A 17,334-nucleotide genomic window follows, 5' to 3' on the forward strand; every position below is an offset into this window, starting at 1 on the left:
GCTAATTTTAACTTTTGCATCAACAATTTCGTCTTCAACTTCGTTAACTCGTACGCCATGATCCTCCACCAAACTGGGTGCTTGAATAACGAATGAAGTATCTTGTACCTCCTTAACTTTGGCAACGGGTGGAACATCTTTGATTTTTCTAGAAGAACTATTTCGCTTCTGATAATATTCCTCGCTCCATGCAAACTCTTCAGCCTCTTCAAGGGAGTCGAATGCGCGCCACCCCATCCTAAGACGGATTGAAATATTCAATCCTTGCAAGTACCTTGAAATTTCCATACTTTCGGATTCTTGCAGGTTATTTAAGTTTGCTAGTCTCATAAACTCAGCAGTATACTTGTTAACAGATCTACTCCCTTGCGAACAATTACGATATAGTTGAAATAGACGTTGCTCATAACCTAGGGGTAAAAAACGATCCATCAACATTTTTCTCATCCTCCTCCATGATTGGATTGGAAACTTTTCCTGTCTAGCTCTCTTCCTCTGTATTTCATCCCACCATGCGGCTGCACAACCCTTTAACTCACACCTAACCAATTTTACCATCTTATTCGGCAAAATATCCATCAATTCAAAATAATTTTCGACTTCTGACACCCAATCGATAAAATCCTCCACTTCAAGAAAATTTCCACTAAAAGAAGGAATTTCAGCTCTTACCCGATATTTATCACGATCCTTTTGCCTCTTTATAGACGGATTTTCTTCAAAATCAGAGTTGCCGCTCACCTTTGAATAATCGTCATACCTTGATTGAAGTTGAACAGATCCATGATAATTGTGTATAACATATGCACCTCGGGCTACACCGTCAGCAATACCCATGCTAGATCCAGTTCTTCTGTTGTTGTTGTCAAGGGCAAATCCCTCGCGCACCAACCGCAGATTTTGCAGTTTCTCAACCCCGCGGTCATCGCCAACGTAGTTGTTGTCTCCATATCTCGCACCTTTCGCCATCTAACCAGGAAAAACCTCGCTACTGATGCCAACTGACGCAGAACGGAAGCACGGTAAAGAATTAATTTCTACGAATTAATCCTATAGAACACGATAACATTCGGAATCCACCGAAAACTCTGGAATCCACCAGAAAAATAGAGAAAACTCTAAATATTTTATTAAAATTCGAAATTATTCCAAAATAAAGTCCTAAGGCAACTATTTATACTAAAAAACTGAAAACCCTAATTAAAATAAGAAAATACTAAAAATTACCAAAAACGGAAAAAACGAGTTAAATCCTAATTCTAGTAGATCTCGTAATTTTGGGAACAACCCAATTTACGGAATCCTAATACGATTTTTCTATGATTTGATATTAATTTTCTAAAACTTACCTAAAATAGCAAAAACGAACTTTTAGGAGTCTAAACGACGTTGGATTGCTGAAATTGGACGTGATTCATGAGCAAAGCTCATGAGTTTTGTTCCTTGCGCCGTTTCACTTGAGATAGAGTTCGTTTCGTACTCAACTACGATTTGAGTTCGTCGAAAACCCTTATTTTTCCATAATTTCTTTCGATATTTCCACCCATGTCCATTAATAACTCTTCTCCGAATTAAATAGTTATTTTGCAACACGAATCCAATTTGACGTTCCTTATCACTAAGTAAACATATAATTATCACAAAAAGTTATCAATGTACTTCATAAATTTGCATTAAATAGAGAAAATAAACAAGTGGTACTAACAAGTTATTACCTTTTCAGCTGTAAGTTCATCTAGTGCTTTTTGAAATTTAGATTCTTCTCTGTCCGTCTTGCTATTGTCCCACCGAAAAAATCGAGGAAATCGACTCAAGCTTGTCGGTGACCCGATAGATGGGGCCCTTTCATAAAACCAAGTCTGCCAATTTTATAAAAATGCATATGTTATCGAAATTAAGAATCAAAATACAAATAAAAATTGATATTAAAACATATATTACTTACTAATAACCCGATGGTGCAACCATTGATGTACGTCTTCTTTTGGTTTACATATGCCCTCATTTCGCCGATCAAGTAATCAGAAACAGCTTTTCCCCATGAATAAGAACCTAATTCAGACAAATCCTCTAAATACGAAAAAATAAACGTCGGGTCGAATAGTTGCCTTAAGGAAATAATACACAATTACAAACAAAAAGAATGTATATTCTACATAAATCATCCCTAGAAGCTAATTCTAATAATCGGTCAGCTAATTCATTCCGTAAAGTGTTTTCTTTTTTTTTCCGGAAAATAGATCATCAACAATCGAAGACTTCATCTTCAATTTTAAATCAACAGCGTGCCCCATATGTCGCAACCCCATCACCATAGAGAACTAAGAAGCTTCAAAAGGGACCTCAACATCTTCTCTAAAATTATCAACATTTTCTTAACCTGAAAATGTCTCATAATCGTTACACATACGCGAGTAAAATACATATACCTCTACTTTGTTAAATCCTAGAAGAGGGAAGTAAAATCCAAGTATTTTATGATTTTAATTGCGATTTTAACTACATTGAACGGATTTTTAATTTTTCCCTTTCATTTTCATTTTTTTTTTGTTTTTAAGAGATGTGAGCTTTAATATATTTAATAGTTTTTCATGGCTACGCGGTATATGTTTAAGGTTCTTGCAGCTGAGTCCAAGTGCATTGAGGATGCAATAAGATGCGGCGGCCTAGCACCGACAAAGTCGTCTTGTATAAAGAATTTGTTGAGTAGCTTGCTCGAGAGAACCGGGAAGTTGTGCATGGAGTATTTGAGAGAATCTTCTATCGATGAGGTCAAAGCGGAGCTCGCTCTTTTCAAAGTAATTGGTCCTAAAACGGTAATTTTCCGCGCCAATATTAATTTTACCTTTTCGAAAGTGATTTAATTGAGTTCTAATGGATTTGATTGGTTAATTGTTTTTAGAGTAACAAGTAATGTTGTTGGATCGAGATGGTAGATGGGAATTCGCTCTGTTCTAATTATCTAATTATCTTCGTTAATACTAATATTGCGTAAAATATATCTTGTAATGAAATTATCTGAATTGTTTTTCATAGGTGTCGTGTGTATTGATGTTTCATTTGCAACACGACGATTTTCCCGTCGACACACATGTGAGTACTTCATTTTATTATCGTTCTTAAATATTTCTCGAATTTTTCTTTCTACCGAAGTAAATTGATAAACATCTTCTGACAGGTTTTTCAAGTAGTTAAAACTATGGGTTGGATTCCATCGTCTGCGAGTATAAAAAATACGTATCTCCACCTCAATAATCGGATTCCAGACAAACTCAAGTTTGACCTCAATTGTCTTCTATACACCCGCGGTAAGATTTGTAAACGATGCTCGAATAAAAAAAATAAGGAAACCGAAGATTTGGGTTGTCCTTTGTTAGCTTATTCTGAACAAATTATCGTTGAAAACAAGATTCCAAACTGATTAAAGGTAATTGAATCTATGTTGTAGTTGTTAATCCGGTGATAGTTTCCAAACTGATATCATTAAATGCAGACACATATAAATATCAAATGTGTCGAAAGTTGGGACTTGCGAATCGAAGCCGTTGAAACACTGATAAGATAATCGAGCTAAAAGATTCCTATACGGATCTTTTTCTCTAAATCCTGCATTTGCCATTGCAGTTTGTTTATCAAAATATTCCGTTTGGTCGTTTCTGATATATAAGGTCCAAATTGTTTTTCTTCATAATAGTCGATAGAAATACTATTAAGCTAGTCGAGGAGTAGTATCGCTCGTCTGTGTATAAGTATGTGTATACATATGTGTATGTATGTATGTAAGTGATTACTTGCCTCAACATGACGGCCTCACTATTTAGTTCTATCAAGGCCTTAAGGGGCGGAATCTTCATTTGATCGTCGGAGTCTAATAAAAGCTCCCATTATTTCTCCCAGATCTGCATATGAGTCGCCTTCGAAAATCTCTCGAGACTGAAATGGATTCTAGAGTTTGACGAGTTAGTACTATAGAATGCGATTCTTGGTCAGCTAACACCGTCTAATAAGATGCTTTGTAGGAGGGTGGATTTTTTTGTAATTTCCATGCATTGGCCAAACAGTGTCAATGTTAAAATTCAGAAAACTAACAGAATGACCACATTGGGACAATTTTACAAGTGCAAGGGGTAAATTGATGCAATCCAGAGTGGAAGGAGGTAAAATGATCCCGACCCAAAGTACAAGGAGAAAAGTGAAATTTGCCCTTAAATAAGCTATGAGTCAAAACTTAGATTCTTATTAGACCTTTTAAGTGCTATAACTACAAGTCAACGGACATATTAGATTAAGTAGTCGTCTTAACTGAACCGAACTACTTTTGCTGTCGAACTCTCGAGCTCACCTGAGCTTTCATTTTCTGAACTCGAGTCGAGCTCAATTTTTTTTAATGTTTATAGAACTCTCGAGCTCACCGAGCTTTCATTTTGTGAACTCTTGTCGAGTTCGAGCTCAACTCATTCTTATTTTATTTTTTAATTTTTATAGTAATATTATTATTTTACTTATATTCTAATAAAAAATAAACTGAAATTTATTTCTTAAAAAAATTACATGTATTTGTTTTTGTGTGTGTATACATATATACATATATATATATATATATATATATATATATATATATATATATATATATATATATATATATATATATATATATATATATATATATATACGGGTTTTTATGCATAAGGCCCCAACCAAGCATCTTTATTATTTTAGGTTTATGGGCTATATCTCTTTCACCAATAAGCCCATCTCTTTAATATTTATTATAAATAAAAGAAGCATTCAATTTTGACCACTTCCCATAATAAAAAGAACTTGTGAGCTAGCTCATGAGTTCATGAACATAGAAAAATTGGGCCCCAACTCGTTAAAAAGGTCGAGCTTGAGTTTTCATCAAGCCGGGTCGACTCATTTACACATATAACCAAACCTCGGGAGAGTTTTAGGTGGGTCTCCAAACCCGAGGAGGCCTAAATACTCTTACATCCAACCTCGACGTAAGAAAATTGTAATTTGCCTTTTGAGTTAAAAAAACAAATCTTGAACAACATATTCACTTACTTGAACAACGTCATCTTCACCAACACTCCCAAGAGGTATAATTTTGGCCCATATCTCGCAGCCCATCGAACAAACTCCGAATCGGCTGGCCAAAACAACATGCGTTCTTCGCCCTATTTGTTTAGGTTTTGAAATTCTTTTCATTATTTTCTCAAAATAAAATTATCTTTCTGAAATATTTTCAAAAACTTCCCCACAAAAAGAATCCAATATTTCTCTCCCTAACAGACATTATTTGAGTGTTATACTGGAAATTGTCTTCAAAAAAATACAAACTATAATCACTTTATCCTTCAATTTTTTCTTTCAAAATACATTTTTCCATTACCTTTTAGACATGATTCGACTTCCTACATTACAAATTGTCTCCTATCAAAACACAAAACAAACTTTATTTTATTTTCAAGTCATTCTCCCAAAACATAATAAAATGGAAATGGAAGCCCAAAGGTTTACCAAACGAAAGTTTCACACATTCATATATTTTCTTATTTGCACTGGGTGGGATCGATCAGTTTTTGGTTCTTGATTTTTGCTACTATTAGGGCTTGAATTTGTGGGTTTAATTGGGAGAAGAAGAAGAAACGTAAGTGTAATAGGAAGAAGTGGCATTTTTCTAATTTACAGATCTTGACCAAATGACGTCAAAGTCAACAATGTGAAAATTGACGGAAATGACTACATTGGGACAGTACGCGTACAAATGTAGGGGGTAAATCGATACAATTGAGAATATGAGGGGTAAAGTGATTCTAGGTCAGAGCACGAGGGGGAAAATGGAATTTACCCAAAAATTAAATATCATAGATTTATAATTGAAACTATGTTTACATAAAGGTTTGTATGCCTGTTTGGCTGATCTTATTTTAAACAACTGATAAACTCTTACGTATGATAAACTGTTTTAAGAGCTGATAAGATATTACGTCTTATTTTTAGAATTAATTTTAAATATAACCTCATAACATTTTTTTTAATGCCAAACGTATTAAATAGCTTTCAGACCAATAACCCACAAAATGAATAGATTAAAACATTCATATATCTCGACAACCACCGTCGTTTAGTACAAGTATAAAAAAATATCTTTCGATATGATCAAAATTATTAATTATTATTATTATTATTATTATTATTATTATTATTATTATTATTATTATTATTATTATTATTATTATTATTATTATTATTATTTAATAAATAAATAAAACAAATGAAATTTGTTTTAGAAATGTATGGATTCAACTAACCAGGATTAGCAAGAATTAGGACAAGATCGATATGAGGGTTATGTGCAGCAACAATTAGTGCAAGTGATGCTCCGAAAGACTCTCCAACAAGATATATTGGTCTTTTTGCTGCTCGATCGTGCTCTGTTCTAACGGTACGCTCAACAAGCTTCACTAGGTCTATAAGATAAAACAAATTAGATGTAATATTGAATCGTCGTCGTTGAAAATAAAATTAGATGTCCAACACAAACCAGTGATATTGTCACAATTAGGGTTTCACTAATTCCATTTTTTTTTTCTTTCTTGTAGTACGATAATGGTGTAGTTAACTCTTAAGGGGTTGTCTAGGGTCCGAGAGGGTTGTACTTCTCGGACCATAATCCACCAATAAAAATGCGCCACATATTATAAGTACGACCCAATAAAAATTAGAACGATACATGGGTGATGCGTAAAATTACATAATAACCCTTCATTTAAATTAAAAACTTAATTATAAATTATATGAATTTTAATTCAAAATCAATATTTTAACCCCATATATCGATGAAACCATCATCATCTATCCTCTCTGCACATCCTCTCACCATCTTCATATTTTGTGTCCACCGTGAGAGCCTTGACGTTTAATTTTTTGTTTACTGTTTAATTATGTTTTAATTAAGCAAATATAACAATTTGCAACCTGTTTCATATTATTTTTCACGAAGAGGGAATTTTTTCCAACTTGTGCAATATTTATGTCGCTTGACATAATTGCTGTCTAGGAAATAAGCAATATTTATTCTTGGCATGATTCATGCTATTGTTAATCTGAACATATCTTTTCGAAAACTTAATTGCATAGAATTGATTATTCCTGCTTTTATTTTGCTCTTCATGGAATTTCAATGGTTGTTATTTTTTTTTACCTCTTTTAATCATATATATTGATAGTCTGTAATTTTATTGCACAGGGAATTTTAAAATTTAGTATGCAAATGGGTTTTTTACATGACGTTCATGAAAATTTTGGCACGTTCCTTGTTCTGGTGAAGCTTGATACTCTTTTTTTTCTCAAGTACATATATATGCTGGTTATAATTAAAGAAAATATCATGCCTTAATTTTTAATAGATACAATTCATTTAGTAAATAAACAAGAGAACTATGCCTACTTTGACAGAAACAACAAAACAAATGCCTTTTGTCTCTTTTGATAAACTATGTTGTAATTTTACATGATTCCTTACCTGACATTAGTGTTCTTATATGTTTGAAGTATCGATATGATGTTCTTTTGTATTTTATGATTACTATTATTCTTATAATTGTGTATCAATTTCAGCAACCAAACTATTTTAATAAATTCTATTATTGGCAGCAGATGAATTGCCACTTAATGGTTTTTTTTAGGGCATTATACAAAGTTCGAACCTCAACATAATCAAGATTTACGAGGTCTCAAAAAGAGGTACAAATTTTAGTTATAACTTGTATTTTTATTTTCTTCAACAAAAAATAGATATGTTTACAGATGAAGGGGTTGGTTTTGAATGCTCCAAGTCGGGGATTGATAAAGCCAGGAGGAAAGTGATGTCCAAATCTATGTTATATTTCTTCTTCTGCTGCATATATATGTCCTGTTACAAAAATTTGATTTAATTGTTCGCTTGGTTTACTCTCTGGATTTAAGTTAACAATTTACATTTGTTTTCCTTTGGTAGCAGTGCAGCTATGACACATTCACATGAAGTTATTGCCAGAGTCCGAGTCCATATGATAATAATAACTAGTGAAATATTGTAACAATAACAATAACAAAAAAGAGCACTTAGCTACGACTGACATATATATATACTGAATTTTTGTTTTAGTTTTTTCTTCTTGTGTAAAAGTGTATTATTGCATTGTATAAGCTGTTGATCAATGCAATTTATATATGCCTTGTACCGTTCACATTTTATAATGATCATATTTTATACAGTATGTATTTTTTTTAATACCTATTCTATCCTTATTAGGGTAGTACATTATTATATATGTATGTATTACTTATTGTTATTTAGGTAAAAAAAAATATTTATATTGCAACCAATACATCCAATTAATATGTTGGCACCTTATTGCTCTCTCTCTCTCTCTCGATCTTTCTCTTTGTTTTTTTTTTTATTCTTTTATTTAACACATAGACCAAATATAAAAGGTTCTGAACTTTGTATTCCATTATTTGGAAAATTCAAATTTGATTAGGATCTATGAATCATCAGAATTTTCTTTTTAATAATCCGTAAAATATTTTTAGTTGCTTGATTTAGTTTTATGATTTAAATCTCAAAACTCTAGAATGTCTTTATTTATTATTGTTTTAATTGATATAAATTTATAGCTTCTTTTATCGAAATGCGTAAATTAAATAAACATCTTTAACAATAAAGATATTATATGAAACTTTTATAACACATAAAATGAAACTACATTTGTTTTAGTATGTCGTCGTAATATTTTTTATGAATTTTTTTTGATAAGATCGATGATACTTTCATAAATGATATGCAAGTGACAAAACGAATTGAATGATGTTATAAAAAACAAACACTGAAAATTTTGGTAGTAGTATGTCTATTTTGAATATTTAGTTTACATCTTATACTGTTTGGTTATTGCATTTATTACCTATGTGTTTACTCTAATTGTTAAAATAATCCACGTGTTATAAATATTATAAAAAAAACCTCCGTAATTCAATTTTATAAGCAATCTACCCCTTAAAACATATTATTCACGAGGTTGTGTGTGCTAAAAAATACATAAGCATGTTTTTTTTATTTCTTAACTTTTTTGTCATTCCTATTTTGCCCTTTTTAAGAAAGTTACATTATGTAGTATTTGTGGTTAATTAGGTACGGATGTTTTGATAGTTCAATTAATGCATCCGATCAATATATCATACTCACCTATTTATAATATTCTTAGGCCTCGTTTGGTTGGCAAGATAAGATTAGCCAAGATAAGATTAAATAATCTAATGAGACCCAATTATTTTATTGGAGCTTGAAAGGTGCAACAAAAAAAACTCATTAAAAGGCAAGATAAGCCAAGATAAGGCAAGATAAGCCATGATTATATAATTTTGGCGGGTCGACCCGGCAAGTTATTGAGGATACCAAACATCAAATTAAGCCCAACTATTTAGTTAATCATGGCTTATCTTGGCAACCAAACGGGGCCTTATTTATTTATTATTCTGTATGTATATGTGCTTACAAAAGATATTAATGATAATAAAACATAAAAACACCAACCTCTAGGTTTCATTTTTGCCACCCAACACTACTTTCTCTCACATAAAAAATTCAAACATTTATGCGTGACCAAAAGCCCCAATAAATTATCTCCACAGATAGTCATATGTTAGATACATTACATAAATCTAATAAATCGGCTCTAATTATTATAACTCATCTTTAATTTATCTTTTAAACAAGGGAACAATATTTGGATAAGAAAAACGGATTTCATTCATTGAGTGGCAGGCACACATCGACATTTTAATTAAAAAAAAAAAAAAAAAAAAAAAAGTGGGTGATTATGTTTCCCTAATTTGTCGGTATTTTAAACTTAAAACTCCTTAGTTGCTCTAGTTAAGAATTTTAAGGGTTTTGTAAATACTACATCCGGTGAAATACATCGGGCAATTTTAAGATTAGGATCAATAGTTTGATTGATTTTTGAAAGGGCTTAATTCTGAAAGGGCTTTTGCTTCTCTCAAAAGTGCTTTTCCTATTTGGAATGATGTATGTAATTAACATTTAACCCTTCTTCTACTACTTTTCTTTTAGTTCATTTTGATAATTCTTGAAAAAGTTGCATTTTTTTGGGTTTTGTGCATGTGAAGTTGGATTGTGTTCTTGAAGTTGCATTTATCTCGAAAGGGTGCCGTAAAATCGTAATCGTAAAATCGTAGTCGTATAAATCGAAGAAAACACTCGATGGAGTGCTGAAAATGATTGAGCTTCACTTATTTTGATGAATATGAAAAAACTATTGTGTTTGGCCCAAAGTAAACTCGTTAAAATCGCAATAAAATCGAAGATTTTAAAGATTGTAATTATTATACTCCCAAACTTGAACGACTTTGCTTGCAGTATAAATTTCTTCTAGGATTTAACACCGTAAAGGGTAGTCAAATCCAAGTATTTTATGATTTTAATTGGAATAAGATTCTTGCAGCCGATCCCAAGTGCGTTGAGGATGCAATAAGATGCGGGGGCCTAGCACCGACAAAGTCGTCTTGTATAAAGAATCTTTTGAGTAGTTTGCTCGAGAGAAAAGGGAAGTTGTGCATGGAGTATTTGAGAGAATCTTCTATCGATGAGGTCAAATCGGAGCTCTCTTTTTTCAAATGAATTGGTTCTAAAACAGTAGTTTTCCGCCAATATAAATATTACCTTTTTCGAAAACGATTTTAATTGAGTTCTTATTGATTTGATTGGTTAATTTTTTAGATTAACACGTTGTTTGATTGGATTTTCTTTTTCTCATAGGTGTCATGTGTATTGATGTTTCATTTGCAGCACGACGATTTTCCCGTGGACACACATGTGAGTACATTGTATATTTTATCGTCGATTTTTTTTTCTACTTAAGTAAATTGATAAGCATCGTCTAACAGGTTTTTCAGATAGCTAAAACTATGGGTTGGATTCCATCGTCAGCTAATATAAAAAATACGTATCTCCACCTCAATAAGCGAATTCCAGACGAACTCAAGTTTGACCTCAATTGTCTTCTATACATGACTCACGGCAAGATTTGTAAACGATGCTCGAATAAGAAATTAGGTTTAGGTTGTCCTTTGTTAGCTTATTCTAAACAAATTATCATCGAAAACAAGATTCCAAAAGAATATCAAATGTCGAAAGTTGGGACTTGAGAATCGAAGCCGTTGAAGCACTGATAAGATAATCGAGCTAAAAGATTCCTATACGGATCTTTTTCTCTATTCTCCTTCAAATAATCGATGCATTTGTGTACCTCGTTTTGTATCTCTAAATACATTTCATCAGCTTTCTCTTTGTCTGTCAAAATATCCTCCCTTCCTGCAGAAATAACACAGACCAAAATTATCAGTCTCGAAAAAAATTAAGTAAAATACCTGTTTCCGTATTTACGAAACGTTTTTTCGTTTTCGTATTGAAGCCGATATAAATACCTTCCATTGAGATTGGCTTTCCGAATCGGAAATATAAGCGGCCGGGTATTTTCGGTAGGACTACCGGGTAGTATAAAAGTTGCTCCCGTATTTCTCCTTCAGCATCACTCCTGTATATATATGTATTATGTTTATATATATATATATATATATATATATATATATATATATATATATGAAAATAGAGTATTATACTTACCTTAACCTAACAGCCTCGCCGGTTAGTTCTTCGATGAAGGCCTTGAGGGGTGGAAACTTCATTTGATCGTTGCGATCTAATAACAACTGGTTCGAGAAAGAAATTCCCATCGTACGTTAGATAAACCACTAGTCACTAAAGTTCGACGATCGTAAAAATAACTTTTTTACATTTTAATGTCATAAAAAGATTGACATAATTAAGCAAAAATCAACTTGGGAGTATCTGATTTAGAAGTTTGATGTGTTTGCAGATAAATTTCGACTTATTTCGGTGAAATGATGAATTGTACATATACAATACCACTTATTCGTTTTCCGTCCCTATACAATCAAGATCACAAGTTATTATAAGCCACAAAAGTAGTACTGTGTGAAGTGATTTATGGGCTTATATATCAGCTTTTAAAACAGCTTATTAAATGTAAGAGCTTATCAACTGTTTAAAATAAGCTAAGTCAAATCTTATGGTGATGCTTTGGTAATATATATTGGTACTCATCAAATGCAACCTCAAGGGGGAGAAAACTGTAATTTTCCCCTCTAGCTAAAAGCAAATCTTGAAACAACATATTGACTTACTTGAACAACATCATCTTCACCAACACAACCAAAAGGTACAATTTTGGCGCCAAATCTTGCCGCCATTCGCACAAACTCCGATTTAGCTGGCCAAAACAGTTTGTGTTCTTCACCCTGAATATATAGTTCAACGAGACGATCATTAACGTCTAGATTTAATTAATACAATAACTAAAAAAAATGTCTTGTAATATATATAGGGAAAATTACAGTTTTCATCCCTCAAGTTTGCATCGATTTCACATTTGGTCCCCATATTCACAAAAAACACATTTGGTCCCTCGTGTTCCAATAATTAAACAATTTTGGTCATTTCCGTCAATTTACCGTTAGTCCGTTAGTTAAATCAGTCATGGAACACGCTTGATTCCGTTAGTTTTAACGGAAAATTGACGGAAATGACTAAAAGTGTTGAATTTTTGAAACATAAGCGACCAAAATGTGTTTTTTGTGAACATGGAGAACCAAATGTGAAATAAGTGCAAACTTGTGGGACGAAAATTGTATTTTTCCCAATATACATATATATATGGGTAAATTACAAACACCCCCCTGAGGTATAGTCAAATTACAAAAAACCCCCTCTTGTTTGGATAATTACATCTACCCCCCTCAACTATGATTTTTTCTTAGACCTCCACCTTTATGGTGCCAAATTCAACATAGTCATCTAGATTCCGTGAAATGTGCTCTAGTTTGTACTCTTTTTGTGTAAAAAATACAGTTTCCGATGCACCACAAACTGATATATACAAGCTAAAAATCACATATTATTATCATCTTGCTTCATAATGTAGAGTTTGAATGGGATAAAACGGGTACAAAAGTGATAATATTCCATATAATCTCGAAGATTCCACTAAATTTGATGAGTTGAGGGGTGGTTGTAATTATCCAAACAAGAGGGTGTTTTTGTAATTTGACCATACCTCAGGGGGGTGTTTGTAATTTACCCTATATATATATACCTTCTGATGAAATAGCTCCCGGAAACCCCCTGGATACAGCAAAACATGAGAATTTATGGAGAGAGCTTTGTATAAGTTAGTAGCAGATACCGGAGCCCCACCAAGAACCCTAATCACATCGAGCATGGACAAATCGGGTAATTTCCCACCCTTCTTCAATCTCTCGAAGAATAACGGATGTGCCATTCCCCGGACCATAATATTCTCGTCGGTCCAAAAACTCGAGACGAGCAATACAGCATCCACCGACATCATCATGTGGTTACCTACTAATATCACCGGCCCTTGAGAAGGAATTCCTCCAAGCCCCCGGACGAGTTCTCCACTAACCCTAGTCGATATCATTACAGGATCGAGGGCCGTGTTCATCCATCTGGACAAATGTCAAATGATCTATATTAGATGGAAGTAAATTGAAAATTTAGAAATAAATGTTTTTTTCGTACCTGAATGGTTGAAGAATCGTCTTAAGTTCAGAAGGGGTTGGTGGAAAATAATCCGAGATGTAATCAACGGATGCTCCTCGACGATAATAGCTGACGCGCTTTATTGTTGCGACGAGATCGAAAGTTTCATCCTGTAAGAAAATTGAAAAAACACCAATTTCATAATAACAACATTCTACATGCCAAGCAACCATAATGTAATAATTTAATTTGTTCTTACCAAGAATAGAGGGTCCCGGTGGTCGACAAACGAACGAACCTCACAACGTGTCAGCATACTAGAAAGTCTATCGCTTTCGGTTTTGTTTGACATCAGCAAATCATTTCCACTGCATGCGTGGATGATGTAAAAGTTTAAAAATCCAAAGGTTTATATTAATTATTCTAAATGATCTGTGTCTGAAAATTGATAAACCTGGTTAGTATAAGTGTTTGAGCTTCGACAGCATGAAGATGTGAATCCAAATAACTTTGCATCTCATATATCATCCTCAACTTCCACAAAACTGTTTCTACTGTTGAAATCGAACACGAAATTTCATAAGAAAAAATATTGCCGCCCCGGTGTAATTTCGAATTGCTGAAAAAGTCCTCATGTTGAAAAAAAATAGCAAAAAACCCCCTACGTTATGTTTTACGAAGCACACTACCCCTTATTTTGTTTTTTGCGGTTGGCTTAGATGAACAGACAAAATTATCCTTACTTGAAAATAAAACAAAATACTCAACAAAATTAAAAAAAAAAAATTGAAAAAAAATCCTAAAAAAGAACAAAAAAAAAAGGAAGAAAAGGAGAGAGAAGGTACTGATCTTTTTGGTGCTGGATGTTTCTTGGGTGAATCTGTAATTTCTGAAATTTATAATTTAATGGATATTTTGGTCTTTCCAGGGTCAAAAATACACACCCAGACGCAATCCGCGCGTGTAGCACACGATAAGCTATCAAATAATGTCTTTATTGCCTTTGACTAATTTTCATGTAGTTTTTTTTGCAAAGTGTTTTAACTCGAGAGTTTTTTCAGCCATTTGAGATTACACAATGGTGGCAGGAGTGAAAACCTGGTGGGGGAATCAGATGCTTATGAATCATCTCAGAGAAAGGCGCAACACTTTGGAGTAAAGATTTGCTCAAACTTGTAGCTGCAAAATAATAATTAAAAAAAATATAAAAATAAAAAGGTTTCATACAAATGCAATTTGTCTTAGAAAATCCATGGACCTGGATAACTTATAACTAAAAGAAGGTATAATTATCCCGCTCACCAGGATTAGCGAGGATTAGGACGAGATCGATATCAGGGTTTTGAGCAGCAACAACCAGTGCAAGTGATGCTCCGAAAGACTCTCCGACGATATATATTGGTCTCTTTGTTGATCGATCGTGCTCTCTTCTAACGGTACTCTGAACTAACTTCACTAGTTCTACACGATATAAAACAAATTTTTAAAATGGAATGCATGCTAGCTAGGGCAACCAATAACTATCATCCGTCATCCGATCCGTTAAATGAGAGAGAGAGAGAGAGAGAGAGAGAGAGAGAGAGAGAGAGAGAGAGAGAGAGAGAGAGAGACCTAGGAACGGTGTTCGATCCGTGATAGGGATGTGGAAGCATCGGATATCGAAAATCCTTCATACATGGAAAAGTAAGAAGGATAATTAATTTGACTTGAAGTGGGAAAGATAATAAAGTAAATATAGAAAGTATACTCGAAAAAATGTTTTTATACACATGAAGCTAAGGGGAATATTGAAATTCGACGAGAGCTTACTCTCCGAGCCTTTCATGCTGCAACTTGAGACCATGTTCAACACCATCAATCCCTGTAAATATCGTCTCGTTTAAAGTTAGACGTTTATAAAGAAGTAATATTGAGTGACAACACCATATTTCGCATGATTAAGCAAAATATGGTTAGAAATTTTATTCATGTGTTTTGATTTGCACCATATTTGCGAATATGGTTAGCAAATATAATTTAAGTATGATATAATCATATTTTGCTTAATCATGCGAAATATGATTATAATACCACAATTTGAGTATGTTATAATACCACAATTTTTCATTTATTAAAGTATGCTATAACATACTTAAATTTCGCATCAAATTTTAATTTCAAAAATTATAACATACTTTAAGTATGTTATAATACCACAATTTTTCACTTATTAAAGTATGTTATAATTTTTGAAATTAAAATCGGATTAAAAGTTAGAAATTCCAAAAATTCTACATATATTTTCAATTCCAATCCAAAAAAAATCGGATTTGGAAATTATAATTTTGGAAATCGTAATTAAAAGGAAAAAAAAAGTGTTAAAAATTGAAAAGTTTCGAATTGAAATAGAGTACGGGGAAATTCTATTACCCTCAAGACAAAATTAGATGCATTGTTTTTATATTAATTAGGACAAATTACGGTCACCCCTGAGGTATGACCAAATTAAGAAAAAAAAAACCCTCTTGTTTGGGTAATTACAACCACTCCCTCCTTTTAAATTTTTTTACATAAAATGTATGTAATTTGGTTATTTATCGAACCAAATCGTATATTCAATTCGGTGCACGGTATGAAATGTTGGCGTACCGAAATTTCGGTTCGATTTTACCGATTTAACATCCATAAATACTTACCTCTGGAGGGGTTTTTTCATAAGATAATACATATATATAGCTAAGAGGGTGGCAGTAATTACCCAAATAGAAGGAAGTTTTTCATATTTTGATCATAAATCAGGGGTGGCCGCAATTAATTATTACATATTTTGATCAGAGAGAGAGAGACCTGGCAAGAAAAGCAAGAGGGGACCTTTTGACCTACACCCAGACTCCACCGGCGAAAACCACCGCGGTGGTCCCCCGTCATCACCGATTTCCTTCAGCTGGTCGGAGTAATTTTTTGAACTCCGATCACTACTTTTAGTACTCTTGAAACTGCTCCCTTTCACATGCAGAGAACTTAGTTTCCGGCAACCGGTTGCTTCGCGTCGGAGAACTCGCCGGAAACAGTTCCCCGGAAAACCATTTACAACCGCCGACACCATGGATGGAACTAATGGCCTGCTAACAAACTCCAGTCCATAAAAATCGAACATTTTCGTAGTGATCATCTTCGATCTCTAGCTTCTTCGATCCCCCACGCCCATATTTCTTTTTATATCATTAATTGGTACACATGCATGGTTATAGACCTAATTCTAGCGCTTTATCTGACAACGATATTATTAATTAATAGGGTAGATTACAAGTAACCAGTGAACGAACTAGGGTTAAATTATTACCAAACAAAAAAAACAAATCCTCACATATTCATGATTACACAAAACATCTGATGTTTGTTGTCGTCTTACATTCTCGATCCCCTTATCGTGTACAATGGAAATTTTTTACTCCATGGAAAATTCTTCATAAAATACCGATTTTACCCTCGGTGGTAATTGTGAATATTAATATTATTTCATAAGGGGGTAAATTGTAATATTTTTTTGGAATAAAATATAACCGTTTTGCACTAACCATAGGTTTGGGGTTTATTTTTTTAGCAAGTCCAAAAAATCTTATAATCTCTTTTTAAAAGTTTTTTTTTCCAAACACCACCTGACTTAAAGCATAAACTTAAAGACGAGTAATGAAGTTTTGGAAGTT

At 33.1% G+C, this 17,334-nt stretch overlaps 2 protein-coding genes and 1 pseudogene across 3 annotated transcripts; 2 read left to right on the forward strand and 1 right to left on the reverse strand.

Annotated features, from left to right (window-relative positions):
• The first annotated feature begins 1,976 nt into the window (after positions 1 to 1,976).
• On the forward strand, positions 1,977 to 3,511 carry LOC148771285 (putative DNA glycosylase At3g47830). The gene is made up of 3 exons (XM_088817026.1): positions 1,977 to 2,816; positions 3,037 to 3,093; positions 3,179 to 3,511. The coding sequence occupies exons 1-3, from the start codon at positions 2,592 to 2,594 to the stop codon at positions 3,419 to 3,421; spliced, it is 525 nt and encodes a 174-aa protein (XP_088673152.1). The 5' UTR covers positions 1,977 to 2,591; the 3' UTR covers positions 3,422 to 3,511.
• Positions 3,512 to 5,741: 2,230 nt separating this feature from the next.
• On the forward strand, positions 5,742 to 11,145 carry LOC105966253 (putative DNA glycosylase At3g47830; annotated as a pseudogene). Its single transcript, XR_016030986.1, has 5 exons — positions 5,742 to 5,772; positions 10,017 to 10,075; positions 10,502 to 10,702; positions 10,826 to 10,882; positions 10,954 to 11,145. The product of XR_016030986.1 is annotated as a putative DNA glycosylase At3g47830 (transcript).
• LOC105966252 (phytyl ester synthase 2, chloroplastic) lies at positions 11,000 to 16,828 on the reverse strand. Its single transcript, XM_088817025.1, has 13 exons — positions 16,475 to 16,828; positions 15,458 to 15,509; positions 15,260 to 15,315; positions 14,951 to 15,109; positions 14,747 to 14,827; positions 14,103 to 14,202; positions 13,908 to 14,016; positions 13,688 to 13,818; positions 13,242 to 13,614; positions 12,274 to 12,387; positions 11,693 to 11,778; positions 11,494 to 11,603; positions 11,000 to 11,380 (listed from the first exon to the last, which is right to left on the reverse strand). The coding sequence occupies exons 1-13, from the start codon at positions 16,797 to 16,799 to the stop codon at positions 11,190 to 11,192; spliced, it is 1,887 nt and encodes a 628-aa protein (XP_088673151.1). The 5' UTR covers positions 16,800 to 16,828; the 3' UTR covers positions 11,000 to 11,189.
• Between the last annotated feature and the right edge of the window lie 506 nt (positions 16,829 to 17,334).

Source organism: Erythranthe guttata, chromosome 4 (assembly GCF_056151865.1).
Source record: "Erythranthe guttata isolate IM_541 chromosome 4, IM_541, whole genome shotgun sequence".
NCBI classification, from domain to species: Eukaryota; Viridiplantae; Streptophyta; class Magnoliopsida; order Lamiales; family Phrymaceae; genus Erythranthe; species Erythranthe guttata.